At 24.7% G+C, this 12,885-nt stretch overlaps 1 protein-coding gene across 2 annotated transcripts; it reads right to left on the bottom strand.

Moving 5' to 3' along the window:
* Positions 1-3,115: 3,115 nt before the first annotated feature.
* Positions 3,116-4,740, bottom strand: LOC120086645 (vascular-related unknown protein 4-like). Of its 2 annotated transcripts, XM_039043381.2 has the most exons (3): positions 4,189-4,740; positions 3,765-3,827; positions 3,116-3,416 (listed from the first exon to the last, which is right to left on the bottom strand). In XM_039043381.2, exons 1-3 carry the CDS (start codon positions 4,546-4,548, stop codon positions 3,297-3,299), a joined length of 543 nt encoding a protein of 180 aa, XP_038899309.1. In that variant the 5' UTR covers positions 4,549-4,740; the 3' UTR covers positions 3,116-3,296. The 2 variants fall into 2 exon arrangements, with proteins under 2 accessions (XP_038899309.1, XP_038899310.1); XM_039043382.2 differs by lacking the exon at positions 3,765-3,827 and having other exon boundaries at positions 4,189-4,638.
* Between the last annotated feature and the right edge of the window lie 8,145 nt (positions 4,741-12,885).

Raw genomic sequence — 12,885 nt, 5'->3', positions numbered from 1 at the left:
TTCATCTCTCAAATTTTTATTTTTGACAATAAAATTTGAATGGTTATTCATTGGAAAACTTGATATATGCTACTTTCTATTTAAAAAAAAAAAACATTATCTTCATTTAGTGTGACTTAGTCCTTTTTCATACTAAATACAAAAATAAAAATTATCAATTTGGAGAGAACCTTCAATCAATTTTATTCTTTCAGTCTTCCTATATATTTTAATTTCACAAAAGTTTAAGCAACATATTTTGATACTTAAATTAATTATTTATTTGAGAACCCAATTCTAATTTAATACTGATATGAACTTGTATTATTAATTATGAACTTTGAGATTCGATCTTTCGAACCTACATTTTTTTAATAAAAAATAACTCTAATTTAATATATCACATGACTCAACTAATATGAACTTGTATGATTACTTAAAACTTTGAGATTTGATCTTTCTGACCTACATTTCTTTTATGAAAAAAATTCTAATTTAATATGTTCACTAAAATATAGCTCTAAGTGGTAATTGACATGTACTATCTCTATGTCTATATACTCTAATTTAATAGACATTTTGATTACATGCTCCACGAAATTAGGAACATTATAAGTTCAAAACCATTCACACACAAATACAAATACAATTTTTTTTTAGAAAAATTATAGCTTTTTATCACTTACTTTAGAATCTTATAAGTCATCGTTTTTATTTGAATTTAGTAAAATAAAAGTTTTATATCAATTGAATTATAATTATTTTGGCTTAGTTTTATAAGTCATTTGAATCTTTTGGTATTTTATTAAGAGTAACAACATAAAAGATTATTATAATTATTATTTTTATCATGAAGGATTAAAATGGTATTTATATGCAATTCAACATATAAAGAGAAACACAACAACATGGCTGATTTAGAATACCAATAGAGTAAAAGAACAAACAAATAGTCAAAACGAGCACATTTGATATTATTTAGTAAAGTAGTTTTTTTCCCTTCTTGATGTCAGGTGACGTGTGGAAAAAAATACACACTATTCCAATCGAGGATGAAAATATTTGTCAATATATCGAAATATATCCGTAAATCGAAAGATTTGATGTCGATATTAAATATTGATGGATATCTCTAACATCTTTTATTCATGTTCGTAAAAAATAAAAAATGTAATCTAAATGAATTTTATAAAATTCGTGACCATTTTATAGAAATATCCGTCGATAATGATATTTTGTCGATATATCCGTAAACTTGAAATGTTGATATCGATATCGATATTTTAATCCTTGATTTCAAGAATATGTTCGATTACAAATAAGGTTTTAAATATCAATATTGACAGAAATGTTTGAGGTCTTAATTTTATGGAAATATTAATGAACATATCAATAAATGTCGATGTGTCGATAAATATTTTTGAAAAATTATAAAAACAAAAATTCAAAAATTTATTTAAATGAATAAATAAACAGAATGTTTGTTTTTCAAACAAATTTAAGTGTTTATTATTAATATTATATTCCCTTAAGTGACATTGTAATTTGTTACTAACTTTATACGTTCTATATATATATTTCCATGTTAATTCACTTCACGTCTATGAAAATGTAGAAATGTCAATGGAAATATCGAGATGTATAAAAATTTATTATTATGATTATAAATATGTGTGTAATTTTAAATTAAATAAAGAAACATTTTTAAATGTAAAAGTGCTTTTGAAGCTTTTTGCTATAAGTAGAAATATTTTGGAGATTTTTTTATTTATAAGAAGTTCTACAGAGGAAAAAAAGAAAAAAAAAAATCCTATTTTTCTAAATATTTCCAATGTGCGCATTATGATTTATGACTCATTTTTTAAAACTTTTTCGTAATTCACGGACCCACATGTTTTTGTTTTTATTTATGAATTTAATTTACTTGACATTTTCAGCACAATGATTCCAACATATATATTTGTAACACTAATTTGGTGTAACATATTTATATCATTGAATTAATACAACAATTCATACTAACAAAATAATTCATATAACATATCTAATTCGTTCTTATGTGATCTTTGTTAAAAATATTATCGTAAGTTTGTGTTAGGAGAAAAGGAAAATACATATTTAAAGATGATTTTTTAAAAAAATCAAGTTAGAGTAAGAAGAATTCGAACTTTTGACCTTTTTGGTCAAAGGTATATGTTTAATTAATTAAACTATTTTCAAATTAACTATCACTATCATTGTTATCCAACTCTACTCTTTATATCTCTCTTGCGAATTTTAATGTTGCTAACTCACAATGAAATTGCTTTTGGATTTACTAGTTACTACATTAAGGGTATGTTGAAATTGAATTTTTTAGTGCTTAAAAGAGCGTTTTTATGTTTAAATTTAAAATAAGATGATATTAAGCTTTTAAAAAATCAATTCATACAGACTCTAGTATTTATATAATGTGATGAAATTCAACCAAATCATTATAAAAAAAGGAAGAAATTCAAATATTGGGATTCAAATCTTCATAAATTCTTTATTATTGAATTGTTTATATAATCGATGAGATTTTGGATTGGAGTTACCAATTGAAAAAGGAAAAACAATACCAAGAATCAAACCAAACCGAGGCAAAATAGCCATACGATGCCAACTAAAATCAAGATAATTGAATAGGAAATACAGGCCTTGAAACACAACTCAACCTAGGGCATAATTTTAAAGCCTTGAAAATGAGACAATGTGGCTCAATTGTCACCTCGACCAAGGAGACCGAGGTCGAGGTGGCCATTTTCCCTCACGGTCGGGGCTTGGAAGATACAAGCCTCCAACCCTAGATTCGTTTTCCTTATGCATTCCAAGTTCGATGAGGAAAAAAAAAAAAAAAAGAAACCCTAAGTCGATCTTTTTTAAATACATTGTCATTAATTATAATTCCATTGAAAGTATGTTTATTATTCTAATTCTCTAAAAAGTTTGCTACATTAAAATTCCTATCTAATTTAAGCACAGGTTCATATTGTGACAAACGTCCAATTTTTTCTCTTCCTAAACCATTTGTTCAAAATACTATTAATTAACATCTCACTTTTTCTCAAAATTCAAATCTATCATCATTTAATCTCTTTAATTTGTTTACTCCCCATTTAAAAAGGCTAAAATTTAGATTATTATTTTATACATATGCTTTCTCTCTTCTAATGCCTTTATTTGATTACAATAATATTGCACCAACTTAAATTTCTATCATACACATTTTATACATATATACACAAACCTTCATCAAATGAATATTTACATAAACAAGAGAGAGAGAGAGAGCACAATTATTCAGCAAAATAATTAACTACCATAGACAAAGGTACTAAGCAAAGCCCTCTTTTCTTCAATTCTCTGTAGTCATTGCCCATTCCAACAAAATTACCCATTTCTCTTCTCTCATCCACCTGTCCACAAAAACACACCATTCCATTTCATTATATATATATATATATATGCCGGGTTGATTTTAAATATAAGAAAATGAATCAAAATATTTAAAAATATAACAAAATTTTATTATCAATATGCGATAGACCGCGACATACTACTATCTGTGGCACGATAGACACTAGATAGTAGTTTATTACGATCTATAGTAGATAGATTGTGATATTTTGTTATTATTGTAAATATATATTCCAAAACTTATATATATTTTTCTTCAGTAAATTGAAAAAAAAAAAATCCCATCAATTAACCTTTAATTAAAACAGTTATTGTTATCCTTTTCACTTATACACGTATAAATTTACCTCAGGAGTTCTCAAATTCTCTTTGTGCTTCTGGTTCTTACTGAAGTAGGTTGAATCACAAACCTGCATTTATTAACTTGAATTTTAATAATTTATTCATATTCTTTTTAGCACTCTTATTTCTTTATTTAAAAATTAACTCAAAATTTAACGGTGGTTAAAATAAATCGGAGAAGAAATAATTTAATTTTAAAAAGTTATCATTTTGGAGATATTAAAATCATTAAAATCTCACTATTTCTCATAAATAAAATCACTCCAAATTAAGTCTTTAATAATTCAAAATCACGATTTTATAGGGTTAAAACACATGATTTAAGTAACAAATGAATCTCGATTTAATAAATTTAATCTTTTATTCATATTCTTAACGACTGAAATAAAATAAATATTTTTTTTTTAAAAAAAGAAAAAGCACACACACCTTGGGACTATTAACAGGAGAGCTAGCAGTATCCTCCAAAGCTTCATCTTCAACAAACAACTCCTTGATCATCTTCCTCTTCTTGAAAAAGTTGATATGATCCTTGTAGCCGAACCCGGGATCTAGGGCAGCTTCGTCGTTGTCGACTGGTAGTTTATGATCAGGGACGGAGGAGGCGGCGTCGGCGACGGAGTAGCTTTGATCGAAAGAGAAATGAGAAGAAGAGAAGGAGGTGGGTGGTTGATGAGAAGAGTGGTTGGTGTTGAGGAAATCTTCAAAGTAGATGGTCCAGCCACTCTCCTCCGGCGATGGATCGCCGCCGTGGTAAAGGGAATCATTGGTGGAGTTTTCTTTGGCCATGAGAAGTATATGAAGGATGAGAGAGAGAGAGAGATGAAATTAATATTGGGGTTTTGAAGGGGAAGAACGGGAGGTATAAATAATAGCGTTAAAAGTTCAAAAATTGCGTCTGTGGCCCCTTTTTTCCTTTGGGAATATTGGCGTGGGAAATAGGCAGTTTGGGCAGGTTTATTCTTCCTATTCACAGACAATGAGACACACAAATTGACCTTTGTGGATGCAATTTACGATCATACTTTTTCCTTTTCTTTTTTTTTTAATATTATTTTCGTCTTTGTATTTTCAACTTTGATCAATTTTGATTACTATATTTTTAAAATGTTCGTTTTCGTTCTTGTATTTTTAACTTTTAACGATTTTGATCCTCATACTTTTAAAATGTCAATTTTTAGGTCCTCACACGTTTGAAAAGTGACAATTTTGATCAATTCATTTGCATTTTCATTCCATTTTTCTAGGAATAAAGTGAAAGTGATCATTGAACCTTTTTAAATTTATAGGGACTAAAAAAATTAAAGTTTAAAGTATAATGACTAAAATGAATATTTTGAAAGATATAGACCAAAATGAAATAAAATCGAAAGTTCAGAAACCAAAAGAGTACATAAACCTAGATTTTTTTGAGGGAGGCATAACAAAAAATCAGGCCAAATCCAACAATACACACATATATGTGTATTAGTTAGTTAGTTAGTTGAATTATGTACCAACTTAAAAAAGAGTTGAATATAGGTCAAAATGTTATAAACGGATCGATTATTAAATTTATTTATAAACTTTATAAACGAAGTCAAAAGTTGACACTTAATTTTGTTGAGTTTTTTTCATAATAAAGGTTAAATTATTCTAAATTTAATAGTTTATGGACTAAATTGTTATTTATTAAGGTTCAAGATCTAAACTTTTATAAATTAAAAGTATAGGTACTAAATTGTTGCCAACTAGAATTTAGAAACTAAATTTTTATACTTGGTTGAAATTTAGGTCACCATAAAGTGTTTTTTAAACCTAATGGGTTTTTAACTATTATCATATATATGAAAATGGCCAAATCAAGAACTTTTAATATAATAAGATTAAAATTGAGAATTTTAAAAAAGAAATTCAGTAACAAATAAATATTTCTCAAAATATTTAGAAACTTTTGATATATTTAGCCTATAGCTTTTGCTAATGGGAAACCAAAGTATTATTCTCTCCCTACTTTAATTTTACTTTTACTTTGATTTTTTTTCCTTTTCTGAAAAAAAAAAAAAACTAAAAGAGATGTAGTCATAAAAAAAATTCATCAAAAAGACAAAAGAAAATAATTGAAATTATTGTTAATCTCTATATTGTATAGAGGTTAGTTTTTTTTTCCCCCTTTTTAAGGGTTTGTTTGAATAATGATTTAGTTATATGATTTTTGTTTTTAAAAATCATGGTTATGTGAATAATGATTTTTTTTGTTTCTAGAACCTTGACAAAATCTGAAAACCAAAAGAAGAAAAAGAAGTACTAATTTGTAATTTTTGGTTTTCTTTTTCTTTTTTCCTGAAATTTAAATAAAATTTTGAAATTGTAAATTTAACTTTTAAGAGGAAAAGATAATAATCATTTTGTTTTCCATTTTAAAACTTTAAAATAAAATTCAATCTAACCTACTTATATTCTTTATTATGTAATCTACTCCTTAAAAATATTATAAAATTTGGAGTCTATTATCAATTTTTTTTTTTAAAAAATAGTTTTTAAGATATAAACTAGTGTGAGATCCTTTGGTTTCTTCAATATATCTCATTTTCTTTTCATTGGATCGAAAAATTAAATGACAATGGAAGGAATAACCTATCTATGTTATAAAGAATGTGAGGTCCCGTGATTTTTTCAACATAGAATTCTCAATCTTTCTAATTTATTTTTAGTCATCTCCTTGTTCTTGTAAATCTAAAAATGAACTTGACATCTATTTTTTTTTTAAAAAAATCCATCACTCTACTTCTAAGAATTAAAAAATATTTACGCGCACCTCGACTAATCTCATGGACTCACTTAACTATGCAACATTTGGATGTCAAGAAAACTCGTAGGATATTAAATCATAAATATGTGACTACCATAGATTGAACCCATAACCCTTAGCCCTTTGACATTTTACTAATCAATCATATATATAAAATTAAATTTATATTTAGAGGATCCTAAATTTTCAATTTTGTTCATATAACATGTCAAGTTTTAAAATATTTAATTAATCAATGATTTGTTAGACATAAAATTGAACATTCAAAAACTTAGAAATCGAAAATGTTGAATAATCTATTAGACACTATTTAAAATTTAGGGACCAATTAGATCACACATATTTTAAAGTTCAAACAATCAGTCTAAAAATTTTAAAGTTTAAATTGGTAGCTTAACCCACTTTAGTTTTATTTTAAAATATAAATTATAAAAAAATTGTAATGGGTAGCAAAAATATTAGCATATTTACAATTCTTTCTTTAGTTTTTCACCTTTGCAAATATAGCAAATTTATTAAATTCTATTTATCCTTGTTGCAATATACTTTTTGTTTTTTTTTTTTTCTTTCTACTAATCTCTCTTCCACCCAGTCTAAAAAAAGAATAAAATAAAATAAATCTTCCAGTCCTATTTTCTTTCCTATTTTTTCTCTTCATATATTTAATCTCACATGCAACTATTTTTAGTTTTTTTTCTCCTTTCTTTTTTAATTTTCTTCTCTCTATACCTAATTTTGGGTTTACTTATTTACTTATTTATTTATTTTCATTACATTTATTTTAGGTTTTATTAGATTTTATTGTATTCTCAATATTTTATTTGGATGGGTCTTTTCAATTGTGATAGATCTTCTACCTTTAATTTGATTCTCTGCTTTTGTTTGATTTGTGGGGTTTTTGGTTTGATTTATATACCAAAGTTAAAATAAGTCAGTTGTATAGATGCATACATTATGACAAATATCTAAGAAAAAAACTCAAATAACTATGTACATATACTAAATATATACACTAATATATTAGTAAAATTTATCATCAAGAGATTATAGGTGTAAAAAAAGTGTAAATTTTAATATACTAATATCCTACCAATATATTTAAAACCTATCGACTTTTTTTTAGTATATCAACAATATATCAAAGTTGTACGTTATGTCAATGGTCAATCAGAAATCAATCAATAAAAGTATTACATTTCTTTGTACAATCATTAGTGTATGAGATATCGATAAGCAAGCATATTAAATCACAAGTTCATCAACATACTATTAGATATCGATGAGCAATAATATCAAATATTCTAAGTATATTAGTAGTATATCAAATATAAGACATCGTATCTGTCATCAATCAGTAAGTACTTCAAGTAAGACATGTATCCACAATATATCTAGCATTAATTAACAATTAAAGTGTATCAATGGTATATCTAACTTCAATCAACATCAATCAATAACTTATTTTGAAGTAAAACATGTGTATGTGTTTTATTTTATTCAAAATATATATTATCAATATATAGTTGATATAAGACATGAGTGTATCAACAATATATTAAATAACAATCAATATTCAATCAATAACTTATTTTGAAGTAAAACATGTGTGTTTCATTTTATAAACGTGATATTCAGAGCATATATATCAATAATATATCAGATACAATGTGATCAAATACCAATAAAAAATACTTAAAATAAGACATGAATGTATCAACATTATATATAACATCAATCAACGTTCCAAATGTATCAGTAACAACAATCAACATTCAATAAATAAATTATTTTGAAGTAAAGCATGTGTGTTTTCTTTTATAAGCATGATATTTCAAATTATCAGCAACATATTGAATATAAGACATGAATGTATTAGACATCAATTAGTAATTTCTTGAAATAAAGCATGAGTGTATCAATAGTATGTCTACCCGCTATTAACACTAATTCTAGGTGGATCGATAGTTTATCTAACAACAATCAACATTTAAGTAATTGAACTAGGCTTATTTTTTAGTCATTTTTGCAAAAATGAAAAAGTTGAGAAACGAGCCTAATTTTTGTAATCTATTTTGCTAATAGTGCAATCAATCCTAAGTAATAGTGCTCGTACTATTGATCTTAAGGTCAGAGGTTCTCCCACCCACACTTTAATTTCAATACTTTTGAAAAAAATAATCTTTAACCAACAAATTTAATTTTGTTATTTAAAAAAAAAAAAAACGAATTTGCCCTTTATTTGGAAGAATCTTTTCTAAGGGAATATTTGGACGAAACCTATCATTATCCTATATTGACTTCAACCACAATAATATAATAGAAAAATTTATATATAAAAAAAGAAACTCAAATTATATACTTTTTAGAATAAGTTTCGTATCTGCTGACGAGGCGATTTAATTTATATGACTTTTATAGTTCTTAATCATAGTTCACGTGTCATTGTCAGTAGCTAAAAAAAAAAAAAAAAATTAAATATAAAAAAAAATTTATATTTTATAGTAAAAAGTTCAAAAAATACAATCTTTTGAAACTTTTTTTACTGTAAAGTGCAGATACTTTTGGAATTTTCTTATTTATAAGAATTTCTAAAAAAACATAATTATTTTTCTCTAAATCAATTTCTTAATGAATGTTTCTTTTAAAGAATGAAAGGTAGATTAAAATATGGTAATAGTTGCAATTATACCGTTAAACTTTCAATTATAAAAATTTAGCTCTCAAACATATATAAATGTTAAAATTACATCAAATTAGACCTTCAAAAACTTACATAATTGTATATATTGTAACATTTGTATAAGTTTAAGAGTTCAATTTTATCATTTATGGGTCAAACTTCTATTATTATTATAATCTTGATGGTCGAATTTTAACACTTGTAGAAATTTAAAGGTCAAATTTTTATAACTGAAAGCTTGAAGATGTAATTGCAACTAATACCATACTTCAGAAGTGATTTTTACAATTTGCCAAAAAATAAAATTCGCAACATTACCACTTATTTAATTTAATTTTTATGAAAATAATAAAAAAAGTGACCAAATCGAGCATAGTTCAAGTGACATCTAAGTTTGCTGAAAACCACCCAAATCATTGTTCGAATCTCTATACACTCCATTATACTAACTAAATAAAAAAAAAATGGTGGAATGTTCTTCCAGCCAAGTATTTTCAAACCTTAATGGCCTAACCTAATGCTGTTTTCTTAATCAAGATGCCCTTAAGATAATTTAAATTTAAGTGAGTAATTAAAGGGAATGTTAAGTTCATATAAATTATTAACTTTTGAATTGGCGAAACAAGAACTTTATCTGTGTACAAAAGTTTGAATTTATATAAATGTGTAAAGAAATCCTCTCGAAAGAAATAAAATTATTCAATAAACATTTATGTTTTTCAAAATTAAGAATAATAATAATTGTCATCAATTGGGGGCAAAGTTTCTATGGGATGATGATATCTATTATTTGTTTAACACAAAACAATAACAAATATATAAAATCTCAAAAAAAAAAAAAAAAAAGAGTATAGACCGTTTTTAAATATAAAAAAATGAACAAACTTATTTATAAATATAACAAAATATTACTAGACATTGATGCACATATACCAGTGTTACTATCTATTGCAGTAAATGTCTATTAGTGATTATCACTATCTATATAGACAATGACAATTTGTTATATATTAAAAATACTTTTAACAGTTTTGTCATTTAAAACAATTATCCAAAAACTATCATATTTGGTACCTAGATTTTGAGTCTAGTCTTTATTTGATTATTAAATTTCAAATTATTACATTTTACCTTTGATTTTTGAGTTTTATTTTTTATTTGGTCTCTTAAGTTTCAAGATTTATACTCTTAATTAATTATTCTTATGTTTTAAAATATAATATAAATATTTGAATTTTGAGTCTTTTTTTTTTCCATGTATAGGTTTTCAGATTTCCAATTTTACCCTTTATTTTTTACTAAATATTCCATTTCCATCTTTAAGTAAAAATTTCTACAAAAGAATTTAAAACTATTAAATTAGTTTTCTCTATTAATATTTATTATTAAAATCAGTAAACTGAAAACTAATGTCAAAGAAGAAAAATGAACATTATAAAAATGAAAACTCGGAATAAAAGGGTAAAAAAAATTAAAATTTAGTGACAAAATAGAAACTAAATTCAAAACTCATCATAGAGACCAAGTGAAAGTTAAAACAAAAAATTAAGAATAAAAATGTAATTAATTATATTTAGAAGTTTAAAGTTGAAATGAAAAGTAGACTATTTTAGTAGTGGCATTAAGAAAAATATTTTTTTAAAAAAATAGGTGATATTATTATACAACAATAAAAAAGATCCCACAACCCAAGATCAAAGTATCAACAAAACACAAGCAAAGACAGAGTAACAAAACTAAAACAAAGCCAACATGATAAGATTAGAACAAAATCAATCCATAAATGTAAACTCGTAAACCGAAAGAAAGGTAGAGAAAAGAACCAAAAACCCCACAAGTTAGGAGCTACACAAAACAGAGAACAACTAATAAATTAAGAAAAATATTTTGCAGTGAATGGGGAGATAGAAATAACTAATAAGTAGCCAAAGTCAAAGATAAAAATAAAATTGTGATGGGATTAACGAAGAAACCCATCCAACCAAGCTCAATTAAGTGTATGGTGCAACCACCACAAATCCAAAGCCTATACCATAAATGCACATCCAACATTATTCAATTTAATCATCTTTCAATTCATAATATTTTGTCACACCCTTTGACCTTTTTTCCTTTGTTTTTTTTATTGTTGCTTTTTTCTTTTTCCTTTACTGTTTATGGCATTTTAGAAAGGGCAACACTACAACGGAAACACGTTTTCATGATTTTAAGAACTTGTCATTAGCACATTTTTTTACTATTTTTTAGTATTTAAATTCAACGTGAAGGATAAAGTGCATAGATGATACAGAAAAATATATCATTATTGGTTATTTCGTGACATTTTAATACAGTCAACAATAAACATTTATTGACATTGATTGTCTATCATGATAACATTTTCTACGACAAATTATTAATGTCAATAAATAACCAAAAATTAACATTAAAAATTTGTCACAAAAATATTAATAATGACACGTTTGTGGTGTTAATAATATCTTTGTAGTGATACTTTCTAAAGATGATTGAATTACATACATTAATACTCATTTATAGTTATTGAAGTCCGATTGATTACAATATTTCAATGTCATATAAATATATTTTATGATATTTGTGAAATATCCACATAATCTTTATAATAATGGATAATTATTTGTTTTTTTTTTTTTCGTCATGAATCTTTGGGTTAAACTCATATATATATATATATATATGAATGGCAATGGGTTATCATGAAAGCACATATTTAGTCTATAAAATTTATTTTATAATGATTTTGGGTATGTTTGGAGAAAAAAATATATTTTTTTATTTATTTATTTTTATAAAAACAATTTAAAATACATTTTGAGAGTGTTCTAAAAGCTATTTTGAGTGGTTTCCAAACTCCAATTTTTTTCAAAATAAATTATTTGAAAAGTTAAACCAAACATACTCTTAGTCTATGTAATTTCAATTTTGTAATAATTTTGTCTTTAAAGTTTATCATGTAACTATTTATTCCTTATACTTTAAAATTTATAACAATTTAGTTTTTAACATAAAAATATTTTTAAGATTTAATGAGATTTTCAGTCCATATAGAGCGATAAACTGATTAGAGACCAAATGTATGTATATATATATTAAAAAGATTAAATCATTACATGATGAAAACTAATACTTTTAATGAAAATTATCACGTAAGAATTAATCATTACAGATTCATTTGATAATCATTTGATTTTTTGTTTTTGTTTTTTTATTTGTTAATAAAAATTAAGTTTGTAGATACTATTTCCATCTATAAGTTTATTCTTTAATGTCTATTATTAGGAAGTATTTTCAAAGTTTAAAGCAAGTTTTGAAAACTAAAAACAAAATATTTTCAAATATTTTCTTAAAAAATATGAAAATTATTGTGAAAATACAAGCACAATTTTCAAAAATCAAAATTCAAATAGATTATTAAATAAGATCCAAATGTTCTATACTAATATTCTCGAATTAAATCATTGCAAAATTAAAAAGATATAGACTAAATTATTAAATCACTATTCTCAAAGTTGAAGGATTAAACTGATTTTTTTTGTTTAAATCTTATTTTGGTCCTTAAACTTTGAATCATGTTCTATTTCGGTTCCTAAATTTTTAAAATATTCTTTTTAATCCCTAAATTTTGAATATTGTT

This window comes from Benincasa hispida, chromosome 9 (genome assembly GCF_027475165.1).
Source record: "Benincasa hispida cultivar pf3 chromosome 9, pf3_genome.v1.1, whole genome shotgun sequence".
Classification (NCBI taxonomy): domain Eukaryota; kingdom Viridiplantae; phylum Streptophyta; class Magnoliopsida; order Cucurbitales; family Cucurbitaceae; genus Benincasa; species Benincasa hispida.
Note: the sequence above shows the minus strand (reverse complement) of the source record. Positions and strands in the feature narration are given on the sequence as shown.

Bases quoted from the DNA above. Each gene is read 5' to 3' on its own strand.
- LOC120086645 (XM_039043381.2), bottom strand. From the start codon at position 4,548: ATGGCCAAAGAAAACTCCACCAATGATTCCCTTTACCACGGCGGCGAT. The intron at 3,828-4,188 runs GTGTGTGTGCTT...TAATAAATGCAG, and splicing joins CTCCTGTTAATAGTCCCAAG to GTTTGTGATTCAACCTACTT. The intron at 3,417-3,764 runs GTAAATTTATAC...TTTTGTGGACAG, and splicing joins AGAATTTGAGAACTCCTGAG to GTGGATGAGAGAAGAGAAAT.